General features: G+C 31.0%; 1 protein-coding gene across 1 annotated transcript in view; it reads right to left on the bottom strand.

Moving 5' to 3' along the window:
- Nucleotides 1–538: 538 nt before the first annotated feature.
- Nucleotides 539–23,485, bottom strand: part of LOC107438457 (caveolin-3) — a 50,633-nt gene continuing 27,686 nt past the window's right edge. Inside the window, exons 2-3 of the mRNA XM_016050760.4 lie at nt 14,550–14,654; nt 539–1,945 (exon numbers count right to left, since the gene is read on the bottom strand). Of these exons, the coding sequence (XP_015906246.1) occupies nt 1,592–1,945; nt 14,550–14,654 (459 nt within the window). The 3' untranslated portion in view covers nt 539–1,591. The remainder of the gene's footprint in view (nt 1,946–14,549; nt 14,655–23,485) is intronic.

Consider the following 23,485-nt stretch of genomic DNA (forward strand, 5'->3'; position numbering starts at 1 on the left):
TTTTTCAAAAAATCTGTGCGTTAAAAGGTTAAGTAAATTAAGATAAAAATAATTATATATGTAAGATAATGAAGTTAAAGTTAAATAAATCAGTTGATATATACAGAAAATGAACTGGATTAGGGGAAAACTATGTACAATATTTGCATCTATGCAAATGATCGAGAAGTGATAAAAATTACGAGCCTCTCGATTTCTTGCACCATCCCCCCCAAGGGCTTTTACGGTACGGAGTGATGCAGTTCATCTTGATTTGTTGAGAAATTAATTTAAGGGCGTAAAGTATTCTGATAATACTAAGGAAAAATACAGTCTCAGGACTAAATTTGATATTATCGTCAATTAATTCAAAATTAAAGATTTGATTAAAATCACATTTTTTATATTTGGCCACCAACATAATGTAAAACAACAGAAATTTGGTTTTGGCTCATAACCTAGAAATGAGATATATTATATTTAAAGCAGATTTGAATTCAAAATATCCTTGCAGTATATTAAAAACCAACTACATGTGTTTGCAAATAAATGACTAAAATTTAATCACATATTTTATTACAGATTTCATATAAAAATCAAAATTGATACTTTTAGGTATATAAATACATAAAACAACATATGTGCATTAAATTTACATAGAAATGACTATAGGAAGTGAATAACAATTATTGATGATTTATATAATAAGGTTAGAGAGAGTTTACGAAGACGAATCAATAATAAAACGCCCAGAGTTACGGGAGCTGATTTGATTAGAAAAAACAAGAAAATTAAGTACAGTTTTTATTTTCGAGTAAATATTTTAACTGTGTAGGTATTGTTTTAGTTTAACTGACGAGAAACAATTTCTTTTAGATTTTTTTTTACATTATTTTTAAATTTCTCAAGATAATTATATTCGTTTCAAAATTTTTTCTTTAATTGAATTCATTAAATTAGTCAACCTTATTTGTTCTCCCTCTTGTCATTTTTTCTCTCTTTTTCTCAAAATTTTTGTCTCTTTCTCGTATTTGTTCTCTCGTTTGGCGCTTAAATCACTTAGGTCACTAAATGTTGATTCCTTTGTCACGTGTGTAGGTGGCTTGTTTGGCATATTTATTCTGCTTTTTCAATAGAAATATGTCCTTTATAATATTATATTTATACTTGTTATACGAATTAATCAACTTTGACACATAATGACACCTAAAACAGTTGCGAAAAAGAAAGTTATGTTGCTTTCCATCGCACAGCAAGAATTAGTAAGAACACATAGGAATGCCATGATAAAAAAGAATTATGAAGACCATTAAGCAAAACATAGGTAACAAGTCTTAATAATTTGAAAATAGATAATATGCACTTAACATTTGTGAAATAACAGTAATAATAAATTATGATTATGAGTATGACATTTCAATAAGAAATAGTTTACTTTTTCACAATCAAGCAATAAATGAGGAGAAATTGTGCGTCATGTTTTATGACTTTTGGCGTTATATCCATCAACATGTCCTTTTTCCGAATCTGAGTCATAATCTTTTTCAATCGGAGTTTCAACAAATCCAATATACATTGAGATATTAGAATAAAGCAATTCTGCACGTTGGTGTCATACATGTCGTGTATTATCTGTATGTTGGCTTATCCTAATTTTACTCAGTACAAGACCTAACGTTGTACAACAGGGTCCTAAACATGCGTCCAATGCTGTCCTTAAAAACATACGAACTGCGTGACAATTTATGTTGAATTGTCGTAGTGCTGGGGCTATGCACCATACGTGTTGAAATGTTATGCATGCGAAACTACATCCGACAATTAGAGCTATGGGTAAAGCACACACTAAGGACAGGGTTCGGTAGCAGCAGTTCTTAGAACAAGAGAAAATGTATTTGGCGTTTCTCCACACGCAACTTGGCGAGTATGTGCCCTCCGGCTCTGCTATGACGTCATCGAATTCCACCTGAAAAATATGAGACGCATATGAATATATGTATTACAGCTGAAGAAAGAGTATCATTTTGTATATAAATTTTATTCACCTGTATGATTTTCGAAACTTATAAACTCAGGAATTAATTAATTTACAATTTACTCAAATAAACAAGGTTTTGAAAATTCGTTTTAATCTATAGTTTTATATAAAAATATCATTTGAGATCAAAAATGTAATGAAGAATAATATTAAACGTATATTAGTTTCAATATGTCTATCGTGTTTTGCTAACATAGTTTGCTAGCAATAGACATTTAACTATTAATACGTAATGAAGAGAACTACTCAAATTTGGATGAAAAATCTTACATAAATAATGAATAATTTAAATTTTAGTGATAGTATGAACTTGAGTACAGATCAGAGTGCTAACGTAAAATATCGTCAGTGATAGATGGATCATGGCCGTCTGGCTAACCGTGGGTGGTTTTCGGTGTTTTCCTACTCATGTAACCCAAAGAAGGGTTGATTCGATAAAAAAAAGTCCTTAACGAAGACTAGTTTGTCTCAACTCAACAGCAGTTTTCTTGTCTTCCAGATGACTTTCATAAGGCTATGGAGTTTAATTATGGATTGCTTTCAAGGCTATGGAGTTGAGCATTGTAGATCGTAAACCCAAAACTGGATAGGCTGTGCAACGCCGGTTATAAAATTAAGTAATATATAAATATATAACTTACATGTGCGCAAGCTTTAAAATATGAAATAACATTCTAAAAGTTTATATACTTAAAATAAATTTTTAAATAATTCACCTGCTCTAGAAATTTCCTTATTGGACGTGCGAATATGCCGAATATAAAAATGATAATATTTCGAAAAATTAAAAGAAAAAAAAAATATGAATGGCACTCATTTGGTATAAATTAATATTTTTTATTTGTATATCAGAGATTCTTATAAAAAGGTGGCATCAAGTGAGAAAATTTAAAAAGGCGATAGGGAAAGATTGGAAAAAATAATTTACTAGCTCCTATCTACCAAAATGTATTTGTAAATTACAAAAAATGCTAAAATTGCTTACCTTCGTATGTTTGTTTTAGGCAGAGGGGTGCGATTGTCCTTGTTTTCCAGTGGCGCCATATATGGCCAAGAATTCGACTTCCGCCACACCCATACGTCTCACCCGTTTATAGGGCGGACACATTCATACATTCATTCATTCATGCACAGATCGTAATTTTGACCTGAATCAGAGAATGATCGCTCTCCAATCCTGTACCCCCAGAGGTATTGATTTGCTATAGGAAGGTGGAGGACTTTGCGACTGAACAGATTTAACGAGCATCAGTTACCGTTTACTATACGGGGAGTCTTCGGCCGGTGGGGTTCGAACCCAAGAACTCACGGACATGGGCGCAGTGAATTCTAAAATTGACCATCATAATTGATGCAATTAAAGTTAAATTAAAATCCTTAAAATAGCCTGTTGAAAATTTGTCATCACTTTCCTTAGTTTATAATTAATATTATTAATATCTATAATTAATATTATTTCGAAATCGGCCTGGATAACGGGTGAAGCCAACAAGTTCGTAACGGACTACTTATGAATATTTTTCGTCAGATTTTATTTTCATATTAAAAGTAATCGAAAAATTAATGCTTTTTCCTTTAGTTGTTGCGCTTAAAATTTAATTTATGTTGCTTAGATCAAAGATCCCCGATTAGTTTCGACTGTGGAATTCTAAATGATCGATCATCTTTTGTTGAAACCCCGAGATTTATAAATTTTTTTATTAGCAATTGTGTGGCCGGGATAGCCAGGTTGGCAGGGCACTGGACTCACGTTCGTAAGAATGGGAGTTCGAACCCAGCCGACCGAAGACTTCTCGTGTAGTAAATGGTGATTGGTGCAGGTTAAATCAGTTGGGTCATGTTCCCATAACAAATTATACCTCTGAGGGTACTGAATTGGAGATTGATCGTTCTCTGGTTCAGGTCAAAATTACGATCTGAGAATGAATAAATGGGTCCTCCCTTTAAACGGGTGTGACGTATGGGTGTGACAGAATTCAAACTGTTGGCCATAGATGATACCACTGGAAAACAAGAACAATCGCACCCCTTGCCTTAATGGCCTACTATAACAACAACAATATTAACAATTGTAAAAATATCAATTAATGAAATTTTGAAAATATGTACAAATCTAAATTTTATTAATTATTTTAAAAATATCTAGTGAATGAATGAAATTATTTTATCATATCTTTTTATCAATATTATTCATATTAGTCTAATATTGGACTAATATTATTAATATTAGTCTAATATTATTAATATTAGTCTAATATTAGTCTAATATTAGTAGTTTTTTTAATATTTGTCTAAAAATTGGGTTCTATGTTAAATAGCTGAATTCTTAGGTATGGAGCCGCCTCTAGTCTAGTTGTTATACTCTGCTGCAAGGTAAGAAAAAACCATTATCCCTATATAGAGAGTCATCTAAGTACACACTAAGTGGATGCCATGCTCCAAATATTCACACCCCCAACTCTTTTAAACGTAACACGGCCTTCTTTTTGCTTATAAAAAACAGGACGAATTAAATCTCTGTCCGACGAGTTTAACTTTTAAAAGCTATCATATTGCTTTGAAAGCATTATTATGTAATTCGATAGCTAAACAAATCGGAACTATATGCCGTCGTGGATGATTACTTAAATCCTATACCACAATGATATTTTCTTAACTTCCAACGGAGTAAATTTGATTTTAGTATATAAATTGAAAATGAATGATATGAAATATGGTTTCTGTTAAAATAAAAACGAAAATAAACATCGAGAATGTTGATCACAGAAACATAAATGTATTTCTTTGAGGTTGAATGTTTGGTTATTTTTATCGATGCGAAACAATAATGCAATTTTTTATATCCTTTTTGTAATTTATTCATTAACTGTTATTCGAAAAAATAGTGTTTTGAATTTCTTTTATTCACAAGCATTTTAATTAAATAATTTCATAAAAATAAATATTTGATAGTTAATTACGTATATTACGGACATCAATATTAACAATAGCACAGAACCACCTGCAAAGAAAAGAAAAAAGAAGAAGAAAAAGCAAAATGCAATCAAAACAATTGAAGATAATTCTACACTCATATCTGCAAACAGCTGTCCTTCTTCTAGCCAACATAATTCAACAGATGACGTCACTATCTTGCCGATAACAAAACCTAAGGAGGATACCGACAAAGTACGGGATCCGCCCAGCAAACCTGAAATAACACTGCAAGCCAGATATATTAAGGTTTTGGTCCGGGGCCTGCCTGTGGACTTTGATACAGATGCCATCAATACAGAATTACAGAAAAGCAGTATTGAAACCTTTAAAATTGTGCAGTTTAAGAAAAGAATGGGAGAGGCCTGTCGGCTCCTTCCACTTTTTCTCATAATCCTAACATCAACGGCGAATCACCAAAGAATATTCGAAGTCAACAACATACAGCGGATCCCGATCAAAATCGAACGATTTCGAGGAGGTCGAGGACCTATAAAATGTTACAACTGCCAAAATTATGGACATACACAAAGCCACTGCAATGCACCTGCAAGGTGTGTAAAATGTGCTGAAAACCACAGGTCACATGAATGCAACAAAGACAGAACTACACCTCCAAAATGCTGTAATTGTTACAAAAGCCACACAGCCAACTATACTGGGTGCGAGACCCGTCCCAGCAGAAGGAGCCCTCGAGCAACATCATATTCGACACCTAAACTTGCTCATCGATTAGTGTCATTAATCAAAGAATTACAGGAATTGCTCAAAAATGAAGAAGTGCTCCGTCTTCTGCGGGGGATCATCGGGGAAACATCTCAATCCCAGTGAGTTCTACTTTTATTTTCAAGACTCTCAAGTTAAATTCACTGAACTTTTCACATCAGACTTTTACTTAAGTTAAATTAAATTACATTAAGAATTATTTTCTGATAATATAACCAATTTATGCATACATATATATCAACTTTGCATGTTAAATTCTTTTGAAAATTCTATTGTATTTAATGAGCAATACTTCTCTGATAAAATATATTCACTGCATTTTCTCCAAATATGTTATTTCATCATGTATCAAGGTATGATTTATCTATATTCATCAATTATGCCTTTCATTTTTCAAAAATCAATTACTGTACATATCAAATCATGTTTTATCTTTATTTTTAATTTAAGTCTACAATCAATATTTCTAGTGTTAAGTCAATTTGTCATATTAAATTTCATTGTTTTATTATTTCACAAGCAAACGGCTTAATTTTTTTTATGGTTACCACAATGTATTCGAATGAACTTCAATGTATGTCACAATTAAATATGTGCTAGTTAAAATATAGAAATTTAATTAGTGAAATATGTATCAATTTATGTTATTATTTATTTATGTCAACTTATGTATATATATGTCAAATTATGTTTATATTTATATATATCAACTTAGATTCGATGAATCAGATATTCAAATGTTATATTTACTCAAGCAAAGTGCTTGTTTTTCTATTAGCTACCACATCGACTGCTAAATTCAAAATGTTATTACTATAAATTTTCTGTAAATTTCTAGATGTATGGGATAGGGGCCGCTAAGTGGCCCAGGTGCCCAATTTTTGTAAATAAAGTAAGTAAGTAATTACGTATATTGAAATCTAAAACCAGGTTATGAAAATCAATACTTGTTAAAAAAAATCTTAACTTTTGGAAGCCCTGTCACTCTACCACGGAACCCTAAGGTTCCGTGTAATATCATTTGGGAACCGTTAACTCCGTTGATAGATCACAACTACATCTAACAAATTAAACATGTATATCAATGCATGAAAATAGTGTTGGTGTATGTAAATTCTGGCTAAACAAAAAAATTATTGGGGCGACAGTTATTATAGTTCAATTGTACTTTTACTATTGGAAAAATTATCATCGAAAAAAAGTTGATAGGTGTACGTATTGAGTTGCTTTTTTATGAATTAAATCACACATAAAAATCATATTTTATATCTCAAGATCTCAATTTCAATTTAGTTAATTTCTTTGTGACTTAAATTTATTTTAAATTAACCGTTACTTGAACCGTTATTAAAAATTTTAAAAGTTATATTTCAAAGTTCTTAAATAATTTTTAAATTTAAAAAAATTATAAGGCATCAAAATGTAAACAAACATAATGGAAAATGTATGTTTTATTTTTTAAGTAATTTGTTGAGATACATTTTATTAAAAAGTCTCTTTTTCGGGGAATCAGTGTCAGATAAAAGAGAGTTTTTAATTGTATGTTAAATGCTTTTATTGAAGTAAATAATTTCAGAAATTTGGCAAAATGCAAAAAAAAAAAAAAAAACTAATATTAAGGGGTTTAAACCTCCGACCCCTTTTGTGACTAAAATAGGGAATATTTAATTGGGATTATAGCTGCTGCCATCAGTATTTTGACGGTCAAAAAATTATAGGCATCAAAAAGTTAATTTTATTAAAAAAAGTATATGTTTTGGTGATTTGAAATATCGTCTGCACAAATTAAGTAGCACATTTTAGGTTTGTTCCTTGAACTAGTTAGTGTGGAGTGTATGTTAATAAGTGAAAATCGGAAAATAAGAACTAAAAATATTCAAGATATGCTGCATTTTTTTTCTACACTGCACACAGATGTCAATTTACTCTATTTTGTGAGGAATTGTTTACAATGGTGGTTAATGTTTATTATATAATTTATATTTTATATAATTTATATTTTATAAATTGATCATTAGTTTATTAAATTTAAAGATAACTGTCAGCGGATGCCACAGCATATGAATAATTTAAACATGCATTGCCACTATGATCCATTTGTCTCCATTCTCGCTATCGTACTGACTTTCATGAACTTAATTGACATCATGGATTTTTAATTTTTAATGCAAGCGAAAATTATTTTATTATTCTGTGAGTACACGTATTCTATTTTGTAAAATGAGGAAACAACTGTGAACCAATAGGCTCGGGTCATCTTTTTCTCCACAAAATGCGAAGAAGGTTACTGTGAGGTTAAAAATCTTTTAGGATACCAAAAACATTATGCATATTAAAATGAATTAAATATCATGATTATAATGAGCTATTTTCAAAATACACATAAAAAATTAGGATACCAAAAATACTATGCATATTAAAATGAATTAAATATCATTGTTATAATGAATTATTTTTAAAAATACACATATAAAAATTAGGATACCAAAAACACTACGCATATTAATATTAATTAAAAATCATGGTTATAATGAATTATTTTCGAAATACGCATAGAAAAATTAGGATACCAAAAACAATATGCATATTAATATTAATTAAATATCACTGTTATAATGATTAATTTTTAAAATATACATTGAAAAATTAGTATACAAAAAACACTATACATATTAATATTAATTAAATATCATGGTTATAATGAGTTATATTTAAAATATACATAGTAAAATAAATAACCCTCATGATAATATGACAAAAAATTATTTATAATTTTCAACACACTTAACTAAAATAAACAAATCCAAGCAAGTGATCATATCACATATAAAGCGTAAACTGGAAGTAAATAATAATTATAATGAGTGAAAATTTTAAAGCTAAAACATTTTATTATGTATGATTGTTTCAAACAGCGAGTTTCTGTGGCCTTTAGCAGCAGCATACTTGCCAACTTTTAATTTCCCCCCAGTGGTTGGAAAGTGGAATTTAAATTGCCGGGAGAAATTTACTTTGTATTTTGTAACATCTTAAACAAAATGTGGTGTGATAATCATGCATATGTATTCATGATGAATTTAATTATATGTTGCGTAAGTTATATGTTGTTGATGAATTTAATTATATAAAGCACCAGAGTCACCCTAATTCCCAAATCCGATAGGGACCCACATTTTCCGACATCTTACAGACCAATCTCTCTCCTCCCGGTCTGGGGCAAAATCCTAGATAAACTCTTGACCAAGAGACTTGCCTACTTTTTGGAAAGCAGAGATCAATTAAATCCCTACCAGTATGGCTTCCGGGCTGGGAGAAGCACAGACGACGCATTGTTGGAGCTGGTCAAATTTGTAGAGGAGGCTAAAGCAAACAACAAACACAGCATAGGAGTGGCTCTGGGCATTAATAATGCTTTTAATAATGCAAACTGGACGATTTTGAAGTCCGAAATTTTTAAACTTGACCTTCCAGATAATATTGTCAGCATTATCACGAGTTTCCTAAGTAATTGAGAGGTTACATACATAGATGAAGAAGGTCAGTGCCTATTTAAACAAGATACGTCGTTGGGGGTTCCGCAGGGATCTTCCCTGGGACCGGTGCTGTGGTTGGTATATGTCAATACGATTTTTAACAATTTTAACAATATTGATTTTAGCGGTTTTAGCGATTTTAAAAAAGATGACAGCCGACTGATTGCTTTTGCAGATGACATTTTACTGCTCTTGAGACACCAGATACTGTATAGATTTGATCTGCTGGCTACCCATTGTCTCACTCATCTCTCAGCCTGGGCCGAGTCAAACTGACTGAGTTTCAGTGATTCAAAAACTAATTGCCTAACATTCCCTAAGAACCAAAAAAGAATCGGCAGACAGCCACGTATTAAAATGAGTGTCAATCATAGCCAAACAATTAAGCAAGTCAGGGAGCTAAAATATCTCGGTGTTGTGCTCGACCCGGGCCTGACCTGGATATCCCATTTAAATCAGATCAAAGAGAGAGTGAACAATTTTAACAACCTCATCAGACGGGTGGCCAGGGCCACTTGGGGCCTCAAACCATCGATCTTAAAAATCATCTCCGAAATCGACCGAAAGAATTATACTCTACACCGCAAGTGTCTGGTATCGCAATAATACAAAAATCAATGACAAGCTTAAATCCATTCAGAGATCCTCCTTGATTACCATAACAAAAGCCTACTCTACTACAAGTACGGAAGCCCTCCAGATACTGGCGGGAGTGATACCTATTCACTTAAAGATTCTTGAAGATATCAGCACAAAAAGATTGACTTGGGGCTGGGGGTTGGCTGACTTGGAAATAGTTTTGGGCCACTCTCTGGACTCGATTGCACTGGAACAACGACCAGTAAGGCAACACCCCTCAAAGTTTGTTTCGGTGCCTTGGGGTAGGTCACTCCCCACTAATAAGGGGTTGGAAATTTTCACGGATGGTTCAAGAGTGGAGTTCGCCGAAGAGACCGGTAATGGAAGTAGGATAAAGCACAAGACCGGCTATGGAATTATCATCAAGAGAAATGGGATAATCATTAAAGCGGACTCCATTAGACTCTCCAACAATTGCAGTATTTTTATGGCTGAGCTGATGGCAATTAAAAGTGCATTTGATTGGCTGACTAAAAATGACTACCCGGACGCCACACTTTTCACTGATTCGCTCTCATCGTTGCAAGCCCTAAGTGACCCAACTCCAAATAACAAAGAAACAGAAAATACTAAGCAACTATGGAGACCAAACATCACATGTAACTGGGTCAGGGCGCACATTGGCATCCTAGGCAACGAGGAGGCGGATCAGGCAGCCAAGGAAGCCGTCAATCTCAGCCAAATCAATTTAGAGGTCCCAAGTTCCAAGGCCCAGATCAAAACAATCATCAAGTCCAACAACCTAAATAGATGGAAAACAGAATGGCAGAGCTCCCAGAGAGGTCGACAAACCTATATTTTTTTTAAAAGACCCTTCCACCAAACGACTACAGGCCAACTTTTACCTAAACCAATTACTTACTGGACACGGGGTGTTTGGAGAATACCAAAATAGACTTTTCAATAAAAACCCAAATTGTACCTACTGTGGGGACAATCAGACAATCGAACACTTGATCATGAACTGCCCAACACTTCCAGACACTCCGTGGAAGCCATTTTGCAGGACAAAATTTGCATCAATGCTTTGCTAAGTTGGTCTGTAGAAACATTGTTAAAAAAATTATAAAGGTAACATTGGAGGACATTCTGAACCACATTTAACTATGCTCGGAGCCTGCGAACACTATTGCTGGTGTCTTGTGTTTCTATCTAATTTCATTTTAAACTTCTCTACGTTTTAACTTGTATTGTTTTTATAAATTTTTATAAGTTTTAATATAGTAATTTATAAGTTTTAACATTTATTGGTTTTGGGGTGATTTTGTTTTTTTTAACCTTTTTACTACTTTATTATTTTAATTGGTTTAAACTTGTTTTATGGAATTGTATTGAACATTATTTTAGATATTCGGATTTTTATATTCACTGTTGATGTAACTTTTAGAGATTTACGTATTTTTAATGTATGATTTGTGTATGTATCAACTCTCGTATGCCCTAAAATAGGGCGGGGCGAGATAAGAATAAACTCATATATGTTGTGTAAAGATGTGTATTTGCCGGATGTGTGCAAACCTTAAAGCATTTACAATGTTAAATTTACAGTTAAGAAGTTCAAGAATCGATTATAGTGAATACCTTCAAATGAAAAAAGCTTCAATTCTATATTACTCTAAAAAGTGGTCGGTGGAATTCCATGGAAAGTTAGAGAAAAAATTACAATTTAGAAGCGTTTTACATCTCAACAATATTTGAAAAGGAAGTAAAATATTAACTGAGCAATTTCTTCTGTATTAAAAAACGCAAGCAGTGCACCTCCACTGTTTTGGCCGTGCAACTTTACGTTGCGTTTTGTTTTGCTTAAAAATCTGAAAATATGGAGGTGTGTAGAAAACGTGAAGGGAGCAATATTGAGTAAAACCATCTAACGTTCGTTTTTATTAGTTTGAGAAATATTAACTTTTAAACTTGTAGTAAAAAATACCATGTGAGTCACTCTAGAGTCTGCAGAAATTATGAAACAGACTTTAAGTTTCATATGCTGAAAGGTCCACTTTTATTTGTGAGCTTAATGAAACTTCTTTTTCATTTAAAATTACGCAGCCACTTAACCACTCAATCAAACCACACAACTGCAACATTATCATTTTATTTTTTACGTATAACTTTAAATTATTTATGCGTCATAGCGGTTAGAGTCATTTTGAATCATATAAATTAAACCAATAATCAAATGTTAAAGCATACTAGTATAAAGTATACTTAACCGAAATGTATGGAGAAAAGAAAATCCGATAATATTTCGGTAGCTTCTTTATGTTAAAAGTTAATAAAATGTTTCTATTCTAGCACTTCATTTTTAAAGTTTTTTGGTGACTAGCTGGGTTGCCCACATGAAATCACCGCTTGACGGAATGACATTTCAATATTTAGAATCAAGTGTACTAGTCAAGTAATCTAATTGCTTCAACTAATTATTTTGTACTAATCAAATAATCTATTTGCTTCAACTAATTATTTTCATAAATTAATATTAAGTGAGTCTCTCCCTAAGAATTTTTAAAAAATTTAAGGATATTGTGAGGCGATTAAATTTCGTTTCAGAAACAGTCGTGACAAAATTACAAAAAAAAAAAAAAAAAAAAAAAAAAAACTATACAAAAGTCATAAACAATGGATGAACAATGGCTGCTGGGCTATCCTCGATTTATATAAATAAAATGAAAAAAAACCTCAATTTTTTTCTCGAAACAACACCAAAGCTAAAAATTTACATAAACCATAATATTCTTTAACCGATACATCGTCACGAACGGACAGTGTCAGGTCACATAGTGAACTGACCAGATGGACAGTCTCAATATCCGTGAGCTTGATCGAAAGCGCTTTGTTGGAAGAGAAAAACTTATAGTTCATTTCCTGCAGGAGTGTGTAAGGATCGCTAAATAACGTGTGAAATAAAAATTACAAAAAAGTTAATTTGTTACACCATTTAAATTTGAATTAGGCAATAAAATAATAAGCACTGAATCACAATCTGAAATCTTTGGTCGTCAATGTCTACACAATTTAGTGTTGCCACCATATATTTTATCCTAGCTTTAGGGAGCTGCGACTTTAGCCAATAGAGGCTAAAGTGTATATAGGGATACTAATTGCTTCGCTTTGAGCAAAAAACTTTACTAAGTGGTGCAAAGTTGAAAATTATAACTTGCATAATTTTGGCAAATATTTCAAACTCTTCAAGGGGTTCTCATAAAGTAACTGGAATAACGTGTTATTTTATACAGTGAATTCGTGATAACTCGAATCTGATAGGACTGACGAAAAACTTCGACATAACGGAAGTTCGACTTACCGTTAGTTGCGGTTTTCGACTTTCAAAATATTGTCGGATTATTTAATTAATGCTTATTAATTACAAATCTTCTAAATGCTTACAATATTTAAGATAATTTTTCTGACAAGCCATTTACGATAAGACTATTTGAAGCACTTTATGATACCCTGGTTCATCGGCTGCAACTTTGCTGTTGTGTTTGGCGGGAGAAACTGCAAGTTTACTGCTTTCAAATTAGGTAGATCACTATGCGATGTGCATTTATCCATTAAGAGTATGACTTTTCTCGTTTTTTAGCGAAGAATTTTCGATTCAATTTTCTTACATAGTCTTCAAATAAAACGGATGCCATCTAAAACTTTTTGTTAGACTTGCAATCCAAAGGATACGTTTTTACATTCTTGAAACATCGGATATTTCGGTATTTTCCGATAACAAGTAAGGGCAATTTCTCTGTCCCACACGCATTTCTTCCAACTAGGACAGTCAAACGTTCCTTGCTCATTTTATCCCCTGAGCAGTTTTCATCCTTAAACACCATAGTCTTATTTGGAAGACATTTAAAAAATAAACACATTTCATCTATATTGAAAACATCATTTTCACTGTATCCTTGAAGTAAATTTGGTAACGTTTCATTTAACCACTGTTCACATACTTCAAGAGGGACAGCTTTAGCTTCTCCATGAAGAGTGCGAAAGACATTGTGTGTGTGTTGCAAAGGAAGGGGCAAGATATCAGCTCCTAGGTTTTTTTTTCTTGCTTTAAAAGATCCAAAAAAAATCGAGTTAAAGGGAGTAAAATTCGAGTAATCGAGAATAATTAACATGAAATTGGAGATAAAAGGGTAGGGACCTCATAAAAAAACCAAGTTATAGTAATATTCCAGTTATCGTACTTCGAGTTATAGCGAATTGACTGTATTAGTTTTTGTAGCTGTGGGTAAAATAATTATAAATCAAATTCACTTAATCAAGATTTACCTAAATTATAAAAACACAAATATTGTTTAAATTAAGAAAACATTACTCATAAAGTGGATCAAATTGGCATCTCTGTGAATACCACATATAGAAAATTTGCGCTATTCCGTAACAGAAATTTGCAACTATTATGGAAATTTGTATGGAGTGCTTATAGTTTTGTTCGATAAAATTCACTCTGAAAAATTCAATGAATACAGTTTAAAACTAGCGGCAGCGTTGTAAGGAATGCTTCGTTCGATGTTACAGACAATGCAAATTGATCTTGTCAGCAACATTAGGTCTGGGAATTGTGTGACATCAAGGGAATTCATGCAAGAAATACAAAGATCAGGCAAATGTGCAGAAATGCATGCAAACATAAAGAGATAGGGCAAAATAAATAGTTAACTAACGGTGGTTAGGTAAGGTCCAGAGGGAATGGGTGTTGGAGGAGGCGATTCCATCCGTTTCAGCTGCTTTATGGGAACATCCACCATCCGCAGGTCATCCCGCAATTGCTGCAAATACACATCGTCAAATCAGTGCTTTCGTTGCATACAAGGTGTACTCTAAACCCCGCCTTTCATATATATTTTAAAAGTTCTTAACAATAATGAATAAATCCTTTATTTGTCTAAAGCTGTTTATTTTTCCCTATTTTGACGAAAAATCAATTTTTATATTTAAAGGGTTAATAAAATTTAGGATTTAATGTTTAAATTTTAAAAAGAAAATCTTTTTGATCACCACTATACACAAATATTTTGAATATATCTGTAGCAGATTTTTTATAATGGGGGCACAATTTCAGGTTTTTACAGTGATCATCTCCTCGAATATTAAGTTGACCAGCGTCCTCAAAAAACTGGTAGCAAAGTTTCTGAAAGAACATTCTAAAACTCACCTCTGTTACTTTATAATAAAGTTATTTCTGTAAGAGATTGCCTGCGAGGGATCTCTGTTCTAAGAATATTAATTTGAAAAGAAAAGGCTGTTAGTTTCCAAAGGCTCCAATAGAAATTTCACTACCAGTGTTCTAGTTTTTTAGGACGCTGGTTACCTTATCCTTCACCAGAAATCCTCCCGACTTTTTATAAGCAGTTTGTGCAGATTTGCGCAGTAGTTTGAGCAGATCTTCATATTTTTTAAATAAAATGTTTGTGCATGAATCAACGCTTATATCATAAAAATTCTTGAAAGAAAATTATCTTAGTTTAATATTCAGATATTTGATGAATTAATACGAGGTGTTTGACAAGGAATGAAGACGAAACAGTTATATTCATTCATTAAATAGCTTTAAAGACATATGTTTGCTATCACATTCTTGTTTTTACTGGCCATAAAATGGCTGTTGCTTTACTTTCATAGTGGACTATATTTAAGAAACTATATGGAGGCTTTCAGTTATAGGAAGCGATGCTTTGACTACACAAAACACTTTGACACACATTTTAGTTTCCAATCGTGAAGCCTATTGTTAGATCACTATAAAAGTTGGCAGTTATGGTAACTTAACACATTGCATGCGGCCAACTTTTTCACAAATGTATTACCGCTGTTATAAATTAAACTTAAAAAAAATATGGTAGAAAAGATTTCACAACAGTTGTTGGAGCATCTTAGCTACAACTTCAATTAAAAAAAAATTACGACGAGCGATTGTAGTACTGATTTCATAAAGACTGAAATATTTATGATTGTGGCAATCACGAATGGATAATTTCGCTTAAAAACAGAGCGGAAATGAAGTAGTTTTGCTAACACTGTTTTGACTTTTGTATGGAGCAATGAAATTTCAAAAAGGTAGTTTTATTTGATCCGCTTGTTACGCGTTTTTACAAAATATGTTTCACAGCAATATTGAATTGATTCCAAAGTTTCGAAATTTTTAAAATCAAGTACTGATAGCTTGTACTTAACAGATTAATTGCATGTAACAGTGGGAAATATGATTTCTGAAGTAATTTTAATCAACAGTAAAGTAGAAATTGAAAATTAACAAAATAAAATCCCTCCCATACGAATCGTTAAGTGGAGTGCATCCATTTGTAATGCATTATACTAAAAAAGCAACCCTCTTTCTTAAATTATTTGCTACATTTGAATACTTTTGTACTGACTATTGATAATGATTTTATGGTTTTGTTTGAATATTTTTCAGAGATTTCAGTGTGCTATGCTATCAATCAACATTTATTTGCCAGCATTCCGTTCTTAAATCAGTATCAAATTCGTTTCAAGAATTGATTCAAGAATAGTCCGGGATTTGCACGCTTTTTGCCCTCAACTCATTTTCTAAGGACTCCTTTACCAGTAATCGCGAAAAACCATCCGGAATTTATTAGTAATATAATTTAGATGATCATATTGCAAAGCTAAATTGCAATTGTTTTTTAAAAAACCATGAATTGTGACACCGCAAGATTTAAGGAAATTTTTTACTTTTGAAAACTTAAGAGAAGACGTAAACCTAAGGCCAATGGCAGCTTATTTTAGTAGCAACGCAACTTTATCTAAAATACAAAATACTTAATTTTCTTTTCACTCTAATTTACATTCCAATTAACAGAAAGAGCCACCTTAAAGATAACATTTCAAGACGGTTTGTAAAAGGGCCCCTAACGGCTTCAGGCAGCACGTTGAATGCCACGCTAGTTTTACATGGCTTGCCCGTCTGGCCAAACGGTAAATAACTACAAACTAAATTTGCAAATTTGACAGATTTTGCTAGTTTTTTAAAAGGTTTAGCATGACATATCTGAAAAAAGTGGTGAATTATACAAGCCTTCGAGTTGCTTAGAAATAGTGGTGGATAAGACTCCACGAAATTGAATTTATTAAATTAAGAATCGCAATTATTAAACTACCACTTGAAAATATTTATTCGCTGTGCGGAATTAGCATCTCTGTGTATATAAATAAAACTATTTTTGTGTGTTCTACATTGCATCAATTTCTTCAAACCATTTTAGAAACGATAATAATATTAAAAAAATTAAAAATTTACTCGAATTATGTGTATCTTGGCTTCGACGGTCACCGGTGACCCTCGTGGAGCCTTGAACAAACTCAGTGCCGGTCACCGGTGACACCCATGACATTCAACGTGTTATAGAAAAAAATAAGACTTGTCTGGCACGTTTCTTTTATTACCCGTTGTTACATTTATAAAGAGCCGATGAGAGTTCTGTTTTGAACAACTACTAAACTAGGGTAACAAATGTAAATCTTGACAAAGGAAACTGATCATTTTAGTATAAGCTTTTGTAAAGCACAGTATGTTGTCTTTCCCAATATTTGCTTTAAAGCCATTTACATAGAAATATTATTACAAGGGAACTATTTACATACAAGGAAGAGTAATATTTCATAAAAGTGCAGAATAAAGCTAAACACTCAAACTAATATGAAAGATAAGGAAATATAAACCTCTTTTTTATATCGATAAATGGTTTAATGGCTATGACTGCAATACAAAGCGCAAAGAGTGTTGATTTACGGGTGATGTATACACTGATACACGGTCACGTGACCCCTCCACTGTTTCATAGACATACAATGACCGATCCCTGGAGTACTCATCGCACTTGACATAATTTGTTTTCGCTGTTATGTGAAATCTCTGGAATACTAAGTGACCGTATATTTCAAGGATTATGAAACACCTTCATTATTCCTGGAACTTTATTTTTACAAATCATATGATGTCACTGACTGCTATTCTCGATGGGAAATTAAGAAGATTACTTGCTAATGTTTTTGTTGACCTTTAATTTATACGCGTGTCACTGTAAGCAACGTTCAAAGGGTTTGGGATCATTAACATTTTGATTGTTACAGAATTTTTTTTTTTTTTTGATGAAGGAAAAGTCATTCACTTGAGAAAACTGTAATAAATTTTCTGAAAAAAATTATATAAACGAAAAAAAATTAAGAAGGTGAATAATCATAATAGCACAGCCTTTATTTACGCAATATATTTACATAAAAAAAATTCGCTTTAAATTCAATTTACCTATCGTTTTATATAACTATAACAGTAGTTCAAACGGGAAATTTTTAACAATCTTAAATAATAAATGTGTTGTTATTTCTATTTTATAATTCAGGGACTGAATGACTTATTATTTGGGGCTGTTAAAATGTTTTAAATATCTGTCAATGACTTTAAAAAAAATCGTAGCTAAGAGTATGAGTGTGATACGATCTTTATTTTTCAGGTGATAATAACATATTTTTCTGTAAAATTTCATTTATTAAAAAAAAAAACATGCAAAAAATTGAATTAATAGGCAATAAAATATAACTCAATAAAATAAATTTAGCTTAAATTAATGTACTGGATTTGATAGTAGAATTAGTGTTTTGAATTTAAATGTATAACATCGCTTATTAGAGCCTATAATCTCTTTTCAAGGATAAGTTGATTTTTCTAAACAGTAATAGTTGTTAGCACTATTTCCTTACAATTAGCATTTGTCTTGAAGAGTTGAAACATGTATCACTTAACCCTTTCGGGACGGACGAATCATAAATGTATTGGTAAGGAATCAGTATCAGGATGGTAAAAAGTAAAAAAGCGGTAGCTTAAGTTTGAGCATAGCTAATTTGACAGATTTATTTTTGCATTCACTTTAAATCTAATACATCGAATCGATGTTACTTACTTACGTTATTTACAAAAATTGGGCACCTGGGCCATGCAGATGGCCCGTATCCCATACATCATGTAATATTACAAAACATTATAATAAAAACCAGTTTCAGCAGTCTATGGGGTGGCTATCATTATCATTACCCCGCGCACAAGTAAGCAGCTATAGAAATAGTTTTGTTATCAGTTTAATCTTTTTTACCTTGATTATCGCCACCCTGAGAATGCATATATGACTCGCCTGTCTGGAAAAGGATAATCCTTAAATGGTCAGAACTTTCGTTTCGTTTTATGTCCTTTTTTTTAATAAATAAGATTGAAATTGGTAACTTAATTATTTTATTAATTCTTTAAAATCTTATTTGCGTGAATCAAGCATTTTCATGTCAACCAAAATATACTAATAAAACTGGGGAACGTTTTTTTACCTTCGTTTTCTGTTGAATTAGATTTTTGAACGGTTCCTAGATATTTTTGCTTCTCTGATTTCTCATCTGCCATCAATTTCTCTCTAAATGCTACTGTTGTTATGAAGTTTAAATATATATCTCAGGACTATTTAAAACTTATTTTCGAGAAAAACTAAGTGTCCCTACTTCTCAAATACGTAGGAAGTTGTAGGAAGAAAGCAAAATACAGTTCCGTTTATAATGGCATAAGTTGAGGTCATATTTCTTTTTGTCTTCAGGGTAATTCTTAAAGGAGTAAACAAGTGTATATGATTGCATATAAATCTATTTGTTTTATAAGTTTGTACATTCAGACAAATATTTCAAATCAGGTATGAAAAATATCTCTAGCTCTTCGAACAAAACTATTTTCTATTTCAAAAGAAACCGATACACGAAGTCGATAAGATCAGGTACTTGCACATACATGCCAACTAGTTCCGCTTTGAAAAAAAAAATTTCTAGTTGAAACGAAATTTAATTAAAAAAATAAGCATAATTATCCACATTTCTCAGGTTTTATCATCATCATCATCAATATTTATCTGGGCACCTGGGGCCGTCAGCGGCCTTTTTTCCATTCGTCTTGAATTGTGATCTTTAGGGTGGTTCTTTCTGGTAATTGGAATGCAATTGAAGTAAAAGGAATTTAAATATTTTGAATTTTAGATAAAATTACGTCACTATCTCAGGTTTTACAATTTAGTTCCCTTCAAACTTAATAAAAGTTTTGCTGAAAGCGGAGCAGTTGGTATGTTTGCTTGCAGAGATGCCAACTTGCTCCGGACTGTGGATAAATATTTTCAAGTGGTAGTCTTTAATGTATGATTTTTGGTTTAATAAATTCGATCTATAGGTTTTTTATTCACCACTACTAATAAATCAAAGGTTTATGTGACACGCCACTTTGTTTTTAGTAAAGCCGTTAAAAAGTTGTCAAAATTGGCTGAAAATCTGCGAAGCTTTCTTTGTAGTTTTTAAGCGGTTTTTGAAATGTTTTGTCGACTCAGCGTTACTTTCTGCTAACACTTCGAAAAAAATAACTGAAACTACGGACATTCTGTAAAAGTGAGGCAACCCTGTTCATCTCATTTCTAGAAACACAGTGGATTTTAGAAAGTATTGTTTAGAGGAATATCTTCTTAAAAAAGAAAAAGTGGTGTTAAAATGCCTTTTTTTAAAAATCAGTTTTTGGATTAGGCAATACGGATGTATATTCCAATTTCAATGAAATAAAAAAAATACGCAATTTTCCTTTTCGATTTATAATTGTACATTTATATACTATTGCATCTATTCTCGAAGAAGTTATTGGAAAATTATTTTTATTCAAATTAGACTTCATTTCAATTTTAAAAGTCAGTTGTGTTGTTGAAAAGTGAATTCTAGTGAAATTCTGAAAATATATTTATAATAAAAACGAGTATAAGTTAAATTTCATCTGATTTGTAATTATAACGTGATAGGAGAAAAGTTTAAAATAAAGAAACAATAAAAAATTATGTATTTATTTAGTTTTCAACTTTTTAATTGGGGTGTCTATGAGAACCACACACATAACAATGTATACTAGTGGGCTCAATCCTCTGTTTCCCGACGCTTCCCAACCCCCGAAGATTTCATATAAGATTGCTACTATACATAGCAATCTTATATACAAATATATAAATCACTGCATATATAATATATATATGCATTAATTTATATATCTGCATATGAGATTGCTAATATGCGAAATGGGTTTAATTCGTATATGCATATAATAATATATATTATATGCATATATAAATTAAGCCCATATATATATATATATATATATATATATATATATATATATATATATATATATATATCTTTTATCATTGTTTAATGTATTTTTGTAATTTGGCTAAATCTCGAATAGTTCGAGAATTTTTTCCGTTGCACATTTTGCCTTCTTAATTTATAAAACAAAAAATTTTTAAATTTTCTTTTTTACTAAAGTTTTTACAGAAAAAAATGCAAATTTACGTTACGTGTGTTACTGGGAAATTAGACTATCTTGATTAATCAACTTTCAATCAAGCAAAAAAATTTAGGCCAAATTAAAAAAATGCATTAAACAATGATAAAAGAATAAAATAGTTATATTTATTACTAAAAACTATTTTACTGCTCTTTAATATTTTAAGAACTCCATTAGAATATAGCATAACAAAGTAGAGAATTCCTGTTAAAATTCAGAGTGTTCCACCTTTTGTTAGAATTTAAATAAATATTTTTTATAAATCAAAAAACCATCTTAACTATTAAAAAATGTACATCTTCTAGATTCCGAAATTGTGTCTTTTTTTTTAACGATAATTTTGAAAATTTAGTCACTCAGGACCACTTTTCGTGCAATTGCCCATATTATTTCCCCCCCTTTTTTCATATGTCTATAATTTTTCTTTGTTTTATCTTCATTTTGAACTTTTATATATATATATATATATATATATATATATATATATATATATATATATATATATATATATATATATATATATATATATATATATATATATATATATATATATATATATATATATATATATATATATATATATATATATATATATATATATATAATACAATAATAAGAGAGATTAATGAATAAAATTCGAAAAATAAAGGAAAACGTATAATAAATTTTATTTTCTGCGCATAATTTGAAAGTACGTAGCATTAAAAAAATACGTTAAAAATACAACAAAAAAAAACAAGGAAGAAATATCTTTTAATGAGAAGAGGAATCTTTTTAAAAAGAAGAAGAAGAATTATTACCATATTTTTCTACTACCTTTTAATTTTCTTGCATATGGCGGTATTTGTTTTTATGTTTGTCACCAAATTTTTAAATGAAAATTACAGCAAAGATGAAAACTACAGACCAATCACTGCACATTTCACCTTCGACGCATCATATCATAACTATCAAAGCAAATAACTACATCAACCCTTCTGAAAGTAACGTTTCCACTTACTGATACAACTCTGAGCAATTTCAACTTGAAACAAACATAGTTTAGAACAAAGTTGCTCATTTTATTTTTTATTCCTCTTTAGCTTTTCAAGCTAAGTGCTTGAAGCACTCACAAAAGCTTATAACAGATTATAAGCTTAAAAGCTTATAACACTTCTTGCTTACCTCAATTTACAACCAAAATAGTGCTAAAATTCCACGATGAATGGGAGAGATTAAAGCTCTAGGACTAGGAAATTTTTAAAAATTACTTGGTACTCTAATAAAGTATTTTACGATACATTATATTCAAATCTGCCAAAAAACCATATCCTACGATTAAATTTAATTCAAAATCTAAAGGAAGTTTCACTTGAAGCAAAATAATTTTATAAATTGGTTAAAAATTATAACAATATTAAGCATAGCATCTGTAGCAAAATTTCCTTAGACTTTGATGTTTCAAGCAAATCATTAAATATAGAAAAAAACGGGACTACTAAGTGAAAAAAAAAGTATAACATGTATAATTTTTGAACTATTGGTCGGATTTTATTTCTTTAAAATCCGACTACATTCTACAGTTTAACCGATATGAGGATTCAAAGTTCTGTTAGTCTATTATTATTTTAACCCTTTTGAAGGCCGTGGTAAGTATACTTACTACCACGTTTTACCACTTTTAATTTAGGTTTCCATTTTTCAATAACTTCAGCTTTCTTGAAGTGAGTTTGAATAAAATTGGTAACCATTTGTCACTTTTAAAAAACGTATAAAAGTTATAAAATACATAATTCCTTTCGAAGTTTGTGGCATTTAAGGAATTTATTTTATAAATAAAGAAAAATAAAAGTCAGTAAGTTCCTAATAGGTCATGTTAAATATATTTACATATGGTCATGTTAAATTTATAAACTAAATGAGATTTTTTTAATATCAATTACTGTTGTTAAAACAATTTCAATTACAAAAATACTTTAATTTCCCTTTACTAGAAATAATGGGCCCATTAAAGGGTAAAAGCTTTCTTCATACCTTTTGAAAATTTTGTTAAAATAACTGTTGTACAGATATTTATAAGTCCCAAGCCCATAGACAAATTTAAAAGGAGGAATTTAAGTAAAATAAATATGGTTTTTAATTAATTTATTAATGATAAAAAAAATTTAATTTGAAAAGGATTAAAAAAAAATGTATAAGTTCAGAATTTTCAGATTTTGAAAAATCGGAATCCATTTTTTTGCTCTTTCATTGATTAAA

Source organism: Parasteatoda tepidariorum, chromosome 2 (genome assembly GCF_982258835.1).
Source record: "Parasteatoda tepidariorum strain Cologne lab strain chromosome 2, Ptep-v5.0, whole genome shotgun sequence".
NCBI lineage: Eukaryota > Metazoa > Arthropoda > Arachnida > Araneae > Theridiidae > Parasteatoda > Parasteatoda tepidariorum.